This window comes from Oncorhynchus keta, chromosome 21 (genome assembly GCF_023373465.1).
Source record: "Oncorhynchus keta strain PuntledgeMale-10-30-2019 chromosome 21, Oket_V2, whole genome shotgun sequence".
Taxonomy (NCBI): domain Eukaryota; kingdom Metazoa; phylum Chordata; class Actinopteri; order Salmoniformes; family Salmonidae; genus Oncorhynchus; species Oncorhynchus keta.
The window spans coordinates 23,878,445-23,892,340 of record NC_068441.1 but is presented as its reverse complement, the minus strand read 5'-3'; the positions used below and the strand labels follow the sequence as shown (position 1 = coordinate 23,892,340).

Sequence of the window (13,896 nt, the reverse complement as noted above, 5' to 3'; positions counted from 1 at the left end):
CAAGGTCATGTCAATGTAGCTAGGTGTCGGATTGGTGACTGATGTGAAACAGCTATAATTAACACTCATTAAAGCCCCCCCTCCTAATATCTGTCACATACATTTGTTACTTCTTCTTGAGATTGACCTTGGACCAAGTGTTCTGTCCTCAAATCTATGTTGAGCCAACATCCTCAAACAGTGAACCTCAGGGAGTAAGGCACAATAGACCGATTTTTAAAGAGAAACAACAGATCTGGAGAGATCCTGCCCTTCGAATTAGTGTGAAACGATGCACAACTTCCACATCAGTTCAATAATCAAACCATTTTTTATTTACATTCTAAATATGATCTAATTTGAAGAGTAATTACATATCCATTCATAAGGCATTACATTTAGAACAGCAGTACAGATTAACATTAATGCAACTATGCCCTGTAATTAAATAGTTTAAGATCTTTTCTGATATTTTCTTGTACTCCACTTCAAAGCCACATTCCTTCTTTTTTTGGTAAAATGTATTAAAATATCAAATAGTGAAGATACAGAGCTGTCGATGTCAAAACATAAAAGGTCAAATTAACCACCAAAAGAAATAAACATTCACCAAACCGTTATCCCCCCCCAGAGGCAATTATGAGGTAAAGTTTCATTTATTTTATAAAGAAATCCCATGGCAGATTTTCCAGTCTGTCATACTTCATCTGTGTCATAAGTAGGGCCAGTAGTTTTGCTTGACCATAGAAAACTCTGGGGCCCTAATCAAGAGCTATAAACCCCACGGGCTTCCAAGTTCATTCACTGTGAAGACAAAGAGATTACATTTACATTTAAGTCATTTAGCAGACGCTAGGTAAACAAGTAAGGCAACTGCCAAAACCAATCAGGACCTAACTGACCCCTTAGCCTCAGTTTCCTAATCTCTCAATGTAAGTGCTTTTTTTAAATTCACAAGTGCGTATTCATCAAGTTCCTTTGAGCAAAGCATTGTTGTGGAAAATAAAATACAAACTATACATCTTGGTAGTCAAAGTTGACCAAAGGGATCTATGAGTCATGATTCCAAGGAAAATGTTTACCAACATCAGTGCTCTATAAAAACAAGTCCAATGAGAAAAAAGGAAAATCATTGAACAAGAATAAGCATTTCAACATCACTTCGGAAGAACCACGTACTCAATCTCAACCACAGAGGACTGTGGACAACCACACACACTACTCATTTATGCCTTAGCAGCAGGTGACAATCTTCTGGACATGTACTTATCAACAGAATATTTTACAATCTTTTATATGCCCGAGTGCTTTTTTAAAACATGTTTATTTCCTTTTTGGACGATGTAATACAATTTACATCAACATGATTAGGCTACTTAAGAAATGAGTGACTGTGCAAATCAAAGTGACGAGTGAAGGGCAATCCATTCAGCATGGGCAGGCTACTTAGCAGGGGCAGACAAGATATTTCATGTTATATCATCAAAATAACTACATCTTCTCATCCATAAAGATATATGTTGGCAAGACAAGGCTGTTAATACATGTCCCCCAGGTCAACGTCATGAAAGGCACAGTACAATTAATATACAATTGTTTTAAGTCTCACTTGTAAATAATAATAATGTTTAGGTTTGTTTTGTAGTACACAAAGCAGTGGGATATCAAGGACCTAAAATGGCCAAAAATCTCATCCCAGCCCTTTGTTGACGTCAACTCCAAAATAGTGGCAGTGGCTCTCTTCTTTTGTGGAATGAGTTTTAAAAACGTTTTATTTCTTTCAACATGTTGCACAGAGAAAGGTGCAGGCCATAAATGTAATCTTCTTTAAATATAAATGATCTCGGCAGGTATCTCAGTGCAACAAAAGCAATTAAAGGAAACAAAACAAACATACTGCACCCCATTCCACGACATTCACACTGCTAAAAGCCTAAAACTCTCATTTAACTTCCAAAATAACAAACATACACATAAACTGAAATTCAAAAGTGCACTCCTCATTGAGGCCAACCCCTCAAATCTCTTCTGAACATTTAACTTGGGATCCTGGGTCCAGTCTGCACCGCAACTTATTAAAATAAATGACCAACAGTAATATATATACCATCTACACACAATCTGTCTGCCACACCATCTACACTGTCTGCCACACCCCCAGGGACTAGGTGTGTTACGGAATGGAATAGATCCGTTAAGTGCTTTTCAAATAGAGCTTTGACAAATTCCAAGGAAGCCTGACTGTTCTTGTTTTTATCTTGGTTAAAATATTGATTTACAGTGCAGTCGACGAAACAACTCAAAATGTCACATATAAATCACATTGTCTAGATGGTAGCATCGCTGTTTTGTGCACCCCGTTTTTACCAGGATAAGAGAGGAAAGGTAGACCACAGCAGAGAAAGGCACTTTGAGAAAAGAAAAAAAAGTGCATTCACTCCCTTTACTTCAGAATAAAATCTATTTGAAAGTGCATTTTCTCATTAAGAATTCATGCATTTTGAAAAGTGCATTCAGAGTGGTGAGGATTCTCTTTCCTTTTTTAAAAGTGATGCAATTGACCTAATGTGCCTATTTGAAGTCAAGGTTTATGTGGTAACAGTATCAACGCCTTCGCACAAATAATTTACTAAAAGCAGTTTCGTACTACCCCTACCCCTTATTGTGATGCAGACCAAACCCAAGCAGGCCCTTCTCTCAGAGTAAAAAAACAAACAAAACCTAAGTACAGAGGCCTGCCCAGCCATCCCTCAGCCTAGCAGGTGCTCCCCGCGGACAATGTGCGAGGAGAACTCGTAGCGGTCCTGGCTGCGATGGCCACAGATGTTGCACTCAAAGGGCTGGCGGAAGCCGTGGCAGCCCATGTGGATGGTGAACATGACGTGGTCCAGGAAGAGCACGCGGCAGTGCTCGCAGCGGAAGGAGCGCAACACGTGCCCCTCTCCGTCCACCACTCGAAACACCTCCCTGGAGGTGGGGGAGCCTGGGGCCGGGGGGGTGGCAGAGTTGCCATCCTCTTCCCTCTCCCTGGCGTGGCTTGGGCTATGTCTGTCCCTACCCCTGTGGTGCAGTAGGGGCGGAGGGGGTGGTTGGTGGTTGGAGTGGAGGTGGTGATTGTTGTTGTGGAGAGGCAGGGCAGGCGCCACATTGCTTAACACTTCATCCGGCATGCTCTCAGTGTCTGTGGAGTCCTGGCAAACGTTGCTAGGCGAAGGGGCGTGGCTGCGGCCAAGTGGTAGGTCCTCGTGACCCTCTGCAGCCTCCCTGCCCCCCACTCCTGTGGACCCTAGGCCAGCCCCGGCCCCCATGCAGTCAAGCCTCGGCCCCAGCGGCGCCATGGGGGTGTGAGCCGAGCTGATGACTGGCCGGAGCTCTGACAGGCAGGAGGGGTGAGGGGGTGGCAGCCATAGGGGTTGGAGGCCTTCAGATCCACCAGCTCCTGGCACCCCCAGGTAGCCTCCTCCCAGGACGGTGTAGTGTGGCTGGTCCAGACCGTGGTGTTTCTCCCCGTCCTTGTCAAAGGCGGCGCTGAGCTCGAAAGGCGTGTCAGCTAGACTGTGGCGCATGTGCTTCTGTCCTGCAGGGCAGATGGAAGGCAGGGAATCACACTGTACCACAACTCAGAGAAACTAGTGAGGTGAAGGTAGGTCTTTTTTTTTTTTTTAAACAGCCACTGATCTCATCAATGATGTTGTACCCTTTGTGTTACCTGTGTGTGTGAGAGTGGTGCCTTTGCTCACCCCACCCCTTTACACATTCCAATTATGTGCTGACCTACAAATTTCTGTGGTGTGAATCTCTTGCGTTTGGTGATGCTGTTGGCCAGCCGATCGATGAACGTAATCTTGTCTGAGGAAGGTTGTAGCAGGTTGTCAGGCATGAACTCCAGGTCCCTCAGCTCCTCTACTATAGAAGACATGATCACACTGTAGATAAAAGCAGTAACATGCAGTGTTTGTGTATGTATGAATGTGATTTAAATGTCAAAGTTATCAAGGCTCTATTCTATAGGTTGCTCTGTGTGCGTTTGTTTGCCACTACCTTGAGTGTGAGCACTGGCTGGCTTCTGTGTCTCCAGGCTCTGCAGGTAGCTGTGGCAGCATTCGCGGTGCTCTTCCAGGGTGCTCTGCTGCTTGTAGCTGCGTCCACAGTAACTACACTTATAGGGCTTTCCCACTGTGGGAGACGACACTGGGGACAAAGTCAACGTACCGTAAATACAGTACATACAGAATGTGTGTGTGTGTGTGTACTTAGCACAGGAACTGACAGGCTTAACTCAGACCCTATTTTCTTCACCCAAGTGTGTGTGATAATGTGTGTACAATAAGTGTATCCCTCTCACCCGAGTGAGTGCGGACGTGGCCGGTGAGAGCGTCCCGTCTGCGGCATGCATAGCTGCAGAAGGGACATTTAAAGGGCTTCTCCCCTGAGTGCAGTTTAATGTGACGCAGCAGGTTCCCCTTCTGTGTAAAGGAGGCCCCACACTGATTGCACTGGAATGGCCGCTCACCTGGGGGAGGCACATACCCGTTTACACACCCCGAACAAATCAAATTTCAAACCAGTTTGAGTAATTTGAAATCAGTTTCACTCCCAGTCACGTGCCCAAATCACAATGTCAACCTGGTTTCGGGGCAGATCTGCTCCGCAAACTAATCTTATCGTATAAAGGACTAATCACTCAATTAATTGGTCAGTCACCTGTGTGGCTGCGTTTGTGCACCATGAGGACATTGGGCCCAATGCAGATCATCCCACAGACGTCACACTTGAGTTTCCCATTGGGCAGCCGGGTGGCACCTCCTGGTGACATGGGCTCCGGACTGGCCAGCTCCCTGTAGCCACCTCCTGCCTCTCCTCCCTGCTCAGAATCCCCCTCCTCCACCATGTCCCCTTTCTCATCCTCTGGTCCTGTGCCACGGCCCACCTCCTCGTCACTGTACAGTTCCACTTTGATGGAGTTAGCTGGAGAGAGAGTGAATAGACCATGAGAGTGACATATGATGAGAGCAGACACAACTGTGCTTGCTAAAGTTGAATAAAAACATCTGAGCCACAAAACCAACAAAGGAATTGACTAACTGGAACTGACCACTAAGAGAACGGCTGGGGGAAGTGTGCTGGCTGTTGGGGGTGCTCACTGTCCCACCTCCCACGGCCCCTGAAAACTCCCCCGAAGAGTCTCCACTGCCTGCAGTCCACACACACAGACAGACACACCACACAGGCCTACTGACATTCTATTCAGTCATCTCAATAATGTCACAACCATAAGGTCAGTAAGTCAGCTAATACAAAGGACTGGCCATGCCCTGCCCTCCATACCTGACATGTAGGGATGGCCATTGCAGTCTTCATCCATTCTATCACCAGCTAACTGAAGGAAAAAACAAACATGTAGACAAGAGCCTCTAAATTATTACAGTTGTTCTTCTGTACACACATTCACAGTTCCAGGAAATGCATAGTAGATGAAAATTCCTGAAGTGCAACTGGCCCTCATTGAGCCAAGACAAGCAATTTCAGGGGACATGAAATGGAGCTAGATACAATGGCCTTTTGTTGAACACTTAGCTATCAATTTCTTCAAGACTGTGGACTAGGCCTATACTGTCTGTAATTTAGGATAGTTGGTTGGTAGAGCTAGATTGCAATACAAGCAAATATGCTACCAGCCATGTACATAACAATGAAAGACTAACTGGGCAAAACCAAGATACATTTGGCTAAGTTTATGTACGGAAGAAAGTCACTAACACTCAGTCAATGTGTATCGAAACATCTAGTTAGCTACTTTACTTGTTTACAGTGCGACAGCCTAAAAAGCTACTTTTATAGATACATTGGTTATGCAAGTTATTATAACCACCAAACACTTTATTCTTGCTGGGTAACGTTACCCGTTTTTGTTCACTTTGGTGGGGGTTGTAACCTGTACTACCTTAGCAAAAATAATATTGTGTTCGCACAGATGAAAGGGTTAGCTAGCTAGTTATGATATTTAACGTTAGTCAGATGGCTCATTTAATTGGCTAGTTTGTTAGCACATGCTAGCTGACTGAGCTCAGCCACCACTAGCTAGCTGTCTGGCCAGCCTGCCAACTGATAAAGTTGTTAACGAACGTTACTAGTGTAACTAGCCAATTGCTTTCAGATACCGAACATTGGCTAGCTAGCGACTGAAGTCAGAAAGACCGACAGTGACAGTTCGATTTAACAAAAACAAAATAGTAAAGAAAAGAAAATATTCCTCTTAATGATGCCTAGCTAAATCATATCGATTGCAAACATTGTATATACAAGTGTTTACTCTCAATTCCACGTTTTAGCATGTCTGGCTGGCTAGTTCCATTAATAATGTTTCTTAAGCGGTTGCTATGGTACCCACTGTCCAGAAACATTCACTATTGCTACAGCTAATCAGTCGGCTAGCCTATCTGGCTGATGGCATCGTCAGCTATACACTTAAACAAAACATCTGTAGAAACAGCATCTACACAAATCTTTTTTCGAAAATCTCCCGTACCTGTCACGATAGGCCTCGATTCTGTGATTTTATTTTTCTGGTTCTACGCTTGTTTTCTCTTGCGGCGACAGCATCTCCCGGCAGCGTTTACCTCAAATCCTAAACAATTTCCGGGATACAGACCGGTTTAATCCAACTCCCATGGATTCTCATCAACAGAATGTCGTGTATCGAGTTTGTGGCTCCGCTAAGGACTGCCATCTTCCCCCACTGGCCCACATGTTGCACATTAAATGTCACATAGGACCTAGGACTTACAAAGTCCCGTTTTTTAATTCTGAGGAAAATTTGATAGTTTTTTATTCCCTGTAGACTGTCTTTCATTCATGCAATGATTTGTTGCACACTCTTGGCAATTCCGTTTTCACCAGTGTTGTATTTTTACTAAACTAGGCTGCCCTTGTATTCATCAAAGATGGTTTCATTTAGGCTGCAGCCCACTAGCAGTATAATTTTTGTTCCCTAAAGATGTTGATGAGTGGAGGGTTTATGAAAATCAAGTGGTTGGGAAGAACAATAGTAAAATCGTTTGAAGGATAAAATATCAATCATAAGACTGCGAAAGAGTCGGGTACAGTCACTGATCATGTCTAATAATGCAGATTGACTTCAAACATTTATACTGACCTGGGTGAAAAACAAGCTCAATCACATATTTGTATACCTAAAACTAGAATTTCGGCAGTGGTAGTAATGTTAAAGACAGCATACAGTTTAGATCGGCTGTTTACTTATCTGCCACAGGGTGGCACTACTGCTGTACAGTGTGTGTGTGTATGTGTGTGTGTGTGTGTGTGTGTGTGTGTGTGTGTGTGTGTGTGTGTGTGTGTGTGTGTGTGTGTGTGTGTGTGTGTGTGTCCAAAAGAGAAAATGTGATCGGAATAGGTTTCTGTTGATTTAATTGCATGATATCAGTTGAAATGTGGCATTCTGGTGTCTCTTGATGCGTCTTGATTCTTGACTCTTGTTTGTGTATTCCATGTGTAACTGTGTTGTTTGTGTCGCACTGCTTTGCTTTATCTTGGCCAGGTCGCAGTTGTAAATGAGAACTTGTTCTCAACTGGCCTACCTGGTTAAATACAGGAGAAATACATTTGATAAAGTCTCTCACATACAGTGCATTCAGAAAGTGTTTTTCCACATTTTTTTTAACGTTACAGCCTTATTCTAAATGGATTAAATTGTCCCCCCCCCCCTCATCAATCTACACACAATACCCCATAATGACCAAGCAAAAACAGATTTTTAGACATTTTTGCAAATGTATATCACATTTACATAAGTATTCAAACCCTTTGCTCAGCACTTTGTTGAAGCACCTTTGGCAGCGATTACAGCCTTGAGTCTTCTTGGATATGACATTACAAGCTTGGCACACCTGTATTTGGGGAGTTTCTCCCATTCTTCTCTGCAGATTCTCTCAAACACTCATCAGGTTGGATGGGGAGTGTTGCTGCACAGCTATTTTCACGTTTCTCCAGACATGTTAGATCGGGTTCAAGTCCAGGCTCTGGCTGGGCCACTGAAGCAATTTAAAGACTTGTCCTGAAGGTGAACAGCTTTGCCCCAGTCTGAGGTTCCGAGCACTCTGTAGCAGTTTTTCTCTCTGTATTTTGCTCCGTTCATCTTTCCCTCGATCCTGACTAGTCTCACAGTCCCTGCTGCTGAAAAACATTCCCACAGCATGATGCTGGCACTATAGGGATGGTGCCAGGTTTCCTCCAGACGCAACGCTTGGCATTCAGGCCACAGAGTTCAATCTTGGTTTCATCAGACCAGAGAATCTTGTTTCTCATGGTCTGAGAGTCCTTTAGGTGCCTTTTGGCAAACTCCAAGCGGGTTGACATGTGCTTTTTACTGAGGAGTGGCTTCTGTCTGGCCACTCTACCATAAAGGCCTGATTGGTGGAGTGCTGCGGAGATGGTTGTCCTTCTGGAAGGTTCTCCCATCTCCACAGAGGAACTCTGGAGCTCTGTCAGAGCAACCATCAGGTTCTTGGTCATCTCCCTGACCAAGGCCAGAGTCATCTCCCCCGATTGTTCAGTTTGGCCGGGCGGCCAACTCTAGGGAGAGTCTCGATGGTTCCAAACTGCTTCCATTTAAGAATGATGGAGGCCACTTTGTTCTTGGGGACCTTTGATGCTGCAGACATTTTTTGGTACCCTTCCCCAGATCTGTGCCTCGACACAATCCTGTCTTGGAGCTCTAAGGACAATTCCTTCAACCTCGTTGCTTGGTTTTTTCTCTGACATGCATTGTCAACTGTGTTCCTTTCCAAATCTTGTTCAATCAATTGAATATACCACAGGTGGATTCCAATCTGTCACACCCTGATCTGTTTCACCTGTGTTTGTGCTTGTCACTACCCCCTCCAGGTGTCGCCCTTCTTCCCCATTATCCCCAGTGTATTTATACCTGTGTTCTCGGTTTGTTTGTTGCCAGTTCGTTTTGTCCGTCAAGCCGAAAAGCGGGTTTACCCTTGCTCCTGTCTTTTTCTATAGTTCCTGTTTAATAGTTTTCCCGGTTTTGACCATTCTGCCTGCCCTGACCCTGCCTGCCATTCTGTACCTTTTGACTCTGATTCGGATTATTGACCTCAGGCTGCCCTTGACCTGTCGTTTTGCCTGTCCCTGTTCTAGTAATAAACGTTTGTTACTTCGACACCGTCTGCATCTGGGTCTTCCCTAAAACATGATACAATCAAGTTGTAGAATCATTTCAAGGATGATCAATGGAAACAGGATGCACCTGAGCTCAATTTCGAGTCTTATAGTAAAGGGTCTGAATTTTTTTAAATGTTATTTATCTGTTATTTTACCAGGTAAGTTGACTGAGAACACATTCTCATTTGCAGCAACAACCTAGGGAATAGTTACATGGGAGGGGGATGAATGAGCCAATTGTAAACTGGAGATTATTAGGTGACCGTGATGGTTTAAGGGCCAGATTGGGAATTTAGCCAGGACACCAGGGTTAACACCCCTACAATAAGTGCCATGGGATCTTTAATGACCTCAGAGAGTCAGGACACCCATTTAACTTCCATCCGAAAGACAGCACCCTACACAGAGCAGTGTCCCCAATCACTGCCCTGGGGAATTGGGATATTTTTTAGACCAGAGGAAAGAGTGCCTCCTACTGGCCCTCCAACACCACTTCCAGCAGCATCTGGTCTCCCATCCAGGAACTGACTAGGACCAGCCCTGCTTAGCTTCAGAAGCAAGCCAGCAGTGGTATGCTGGGTGGTATGCTGCTGAATACTTAAGTAAAACATTTTTTTTTGTTATTTGCAAAATAACATTATGGGGTATTTGTGTGTAGATTGATGAAACATTAAAAAAAACAATTTTAGAATAAGAACGTAACAAAATGTGGAAAAGTGCTCCAGCAGGTATATATCACTAGTCATCCCCAAAGTCAACACTTCCTTTGGCCGCCTTTCCTTCCAGTTCTCTGCTGCCAATGACTGGAATGAATTGCAAAAATCACTGAAGCTGGAGACTTATATCTCCCTCTCTAACTTTAAGCATCAGCTGTCAGAGCAGCTTACTGATCACTGTACTCAGCCTGTAAATTGCACACCCAACTACATCATCCCCATATTGTTATTTATATTATTTATCTTTTGCACCCCAGTATCTCTACTGGCACATCTATCACTCCAGTGTTAATGCTAAATTGTAATTATTTCGCATCTATGGCATATTTATTGCCTTACCTCCCTAATCTTCTACATTTGCACACACTGTACATAGGTTTTTGTATTGTGTTATTGACTGTATGTTTGTTAATGTGTAACTCTATGTTGTTGTTTTTGTCGCACTGCTTAGATTTGTCTTGGCCAGGTCGCAGTTATAAATGAGAACTTATTCTCAACTGGCCTACCTGGTTAAATAAAGGTGATAAAAAAACAAATAAAAATCCATTGGGTGGGCAGGGTAAGTGTCTGTTAGAAGGGGAAGGAAGAACATTCATAGGGGGAGCGGCAGGAAGTCGAGGCGACAGGGGGAGCAGGTAACTAACTACCTCGTGGCTATTCAGCAGTCTGATGGTCTGGGAGTAGACCCAATAGTGTGTTCGGCTGAGCGTACCATCCGCTGCCGTGCCTTCTTCACCACTTGAATTTTTTGACCGCCTCCAAGGCCTTCATGGTTCCGCCAGAAAGTCCACAATCTGCTCCTTTGTGTTGCTGACGTTGAGGGAGAGGTGGTTTACCTGCCACCATGCCGTCAGAGTGCCTACCTCCTCTCTGTAGGTTGTCTCGCTGTTATTGGTAATCAGGCTTACTACTGTCGTGTTGTCAACGAACTTGATGATGGAGTTGAAACTGTGTAAGGCCACACAATCTTGGGTATACAGGGAGTACAGGAAGGGACTGAGAACACACCCTTGTGGGGCCCTCATGTTTAAATCAGTGTGGAGGAGGTAATGTTGCCTTTGTGAGCTTTGTGCTTTGTGATGAGTTTAGAGAGCACATTATTAAGTTGTGTCCAAGGCATGGTCAATCAAAGATGTGCATTTCTGGAAATGTGCAGTAAGCATATACAACAACTTCAGCTTTGTGTCTGGGCCTGAAGCAGTAGTCTACCCACCATCCCTATCTGCCCCTCTGTCAATGGAAATACAGTAATTCACTCCTCAGCGTACTTAACCATACGAATATGAGAGAGAGAGAGAGCGAGAGAGCGAGAGAGCGAGAGAGAGATCTACCCACCCCCAGGACAGTACCTGTCAGGATCAACCACCCGACAAGAACAAAGAAGGAACAGACAGTCACACCACATGTGACTGTAATCTAGTAATCATATATCGGCTTGGCAGATCCTTTAATCCAAAGTCTGACAGGGGAAGGGAAGATATAGCTGTATATTTACATCAGGTACACTAGAAACATGCTGTAATATACTGGATTAAAAGATTTCTCCCACCTGGAATGTGAAACAACCATCTGATCACCTGATCACCTACAATATCACCTACAATATAGCCAATTCTGACTTTGCAGTTGGCACATCTAGCGGAAATTGGACAACTAATTACCCCAATCTGTTGTTTTTTTATGTATTTTTATTTTGGAGTCATGGATGACTGATTGGGCTCATTGCTTCGAGTTGAAAAATAAATGCTGCTTTAGAGAATCGCCAATACTATAAATGCTTTTGCTTTTACTGCAGGCATTGCAGTGTTTTTCGTAGTTGCAGGCCACCCAATTGAAAGTGCACATTTACTTCCATGACATTTGTTTTAGGCTACCAGCATGTAAGATAAACATGCACAATTATACAGGATACCCTTACAAAAATGCACTGCTGTTAAAATGCACTACAACTGCAGTTCAATTAAATACTGGTTGTTTAATTAATTATATCTGGTAGCTTGCTGTATGTGTTGGCTTCTAATGGTAATCATTTTTTTGTTAGCTAATAGCAGTGTTTATTGGACTGCGCATTTTCTTCTGTTCCACTGAATTATGTTTTGAATTTCTATTATGACTAACTACATTTGTTGTCAGAACTTAACAAAGAACACGTAGGCCTATGTATTTTATTTCAACATCATACTACAATCCACCAGGATTTACAAAACCCAATTTGTATTGCATTCATTTTAGCTAGGTAATGTTAGCTCTCTGGCTAATCGTCCATGGACATGGTACGTTTTAATTTCTACCTGTTGTAGGCGTTGGTTGTAGCTAGCTAGCTAACATTTTGACATTTTAATATCTGTTTAGTCAATGATAGTAGATGTGTGTTTGTTCTCTGCGTGTGTGTGTGTGTGTTAGAGAGATGAGGTTCACAATAACTTTAGAAAACGTCAGGTCAACATTGTCGTGCTAGCTATGTGTGTGTGTTCTGTGTGAGAGAGAGATGAGGGGCGAGAGATGATGTTTATGATCACAATAACTTATAGAAAAGATTGTCATCATGTCAACATTGTCATGCTAGCTGTGTGTGTGTATGAGAGAGAGAGAGAGAGAGAGCGAGAGAGAGAGAGAGAGAGAGAGAGAGAGATGGTACATAAATACACATATACGAAACATTGATTGTGTGTGTGAGACAGTAAACGAGCCTAATTCTTGAAACGTGTACCCCCGAAAATGGATGTGAAGATTTTCTTGATTAATCATAGATCCCTGTATTTTTATGCATTTTGTATTTGACAATAGGATACATTTAGCCTATCCCTGTTCCCCCTCAACACTCAATCTGACAATCTGACTGCCTTTTCAATTCTTGATTATCTTAACTTACAGGAATCTTCTGGCTTGGATGGAAGGATGGAGGAGGAACAAACGGAAGGAGTACAGAAGTTATCCAGCCTGCTGACTAATACATTTAAATAGCCTGTTTTGCTGCTATATTGTTCTCTATCTCTCTCCGTCTGTCTGCCTGACTGCCAGATTGCTCAGGGAAACATAGTCAATGTACTTGCTAGGCTAAGTCTAACTTAGTGAAGACCTTGGGTAATTGTTAATCATGAATTGTCTCAGTCTTTACAGTTCCTGAAACATGTCAATGACCTGATGCATGGCTTCTACAGCAGTGCTTGGCCCTTTCCACAGAGAATTCTACATGGAATCCAAAAGGGTTCTCCTAAGGGGACTGCAGAATAACCCTTTTTTCTAAGAGTGTAGTGTAAGTAGATCCAATTGAAATACCACTGCTTCTAATAATTCACATTTGTAACGCACATTTTTTTCATTCTAACTTGCCTTTTTATCCAGTTATACAACCCTTGTGTCCTGATTCAACAGACTCCCTTGGTGACTCATGTAAAGTTTCTCCCATTTCTCTCATTCTCCCTGTCGCTCACTCAAACATATGCGCAGTTGCAGAGAGGAGGAAAATATTTGCCAAATACACCTATTTCTAACACTGTTTGTTGCAGGAATCATATGACAGACATATAACTTTTGAACAAGAGAATATTTAATTGGCCTTTATTGCCTCTACACATACTTACATTTAGCTTTCTTTATTTAAGAGTGCCAAGCTGTCCAGGACAATGTCCTCAGGATTATGGAGCGGTGTGTTAATAAAAAGATGTTTGAAAATTACAGCATGTATTAGGTTTAAACTAAACTTGACTGCCGGGGTGGAGAAGGATGAAAAGTATGTATATGAGCAAGTTACTCTTTTTTGGAGTCATTAAAACTCGTTTTTCAACCACTCCGCAAATTTCTTGTTAACAAACTATAGTTTTGGCAAGTCGGTTAGGACATCTACATCTAATTTTCCAACAATTGTTTACAGACAGATTATTTCACTAAAACTTACTGTATCACAATTCCAGTGGGTAAGAAGTTTGCATACACTAAGTAGACTGTGCCTTTAAAAAGCTTGGAAAATTCCTGAAAATTATGTAATGTCTTTAGTGTTATGCACGTG

General features: G+C 43.0%; 1 protein-coding gene across 4 annotated transcripts; it reads right to left on the bottom strand.

Moving 5' to 3' along the window:
* Window positions 1-291: 291 nt before the first annotated feature.
* On the bottom strand, window positions 292-6,802 carry LOC118400300 (zinc finger protein Eos-like). Of its 4 annotated transcripts, none has more exons than XM_035796999.2 (8): window positions 6,509-6,802; window positions 5,308-5,359; window positions 5,075-5,173; window positions 4,684-4,947; window positions 4,325-4,492; window positions 4,021-4,170; window positions 3,754-3,882; window positions 292-3,556 (listed from the first exon to the last, which is right to left on the bottom strand). In XM_035796999.2, the coding sequence occupies exons 2-8, from the start codon at window positions 5,342-5,344 to the stop codon at window positions 2,730-2,732; spliced, it is 1,674 nt and encodes a 557-aa protein (XP_035652892.1). In that variant the 5' UTR covers window positions 5,345-5,359; window positions 6,509-6,802; the 3' UTR covers window positions 292-2,729. The 4 variants fall into 4 exon arrangements, with proteins under 4 accessions (XP_035652892.1, XP_035652894.1, XP_035652891.1 ...); XM_035797001.2 differs by having other exon boundaries at window positions 3,754-3,885; window positions 5,075-5,211; window positions 6,509-6,794; XM_035796998.2 differs by having other exon boundaries at window positions 3,754-3,885; window positions 6,509-6,794.
* Between the last annotated feature and the right edge of the window lie 7,094 nt (window positions 6,803-13,896).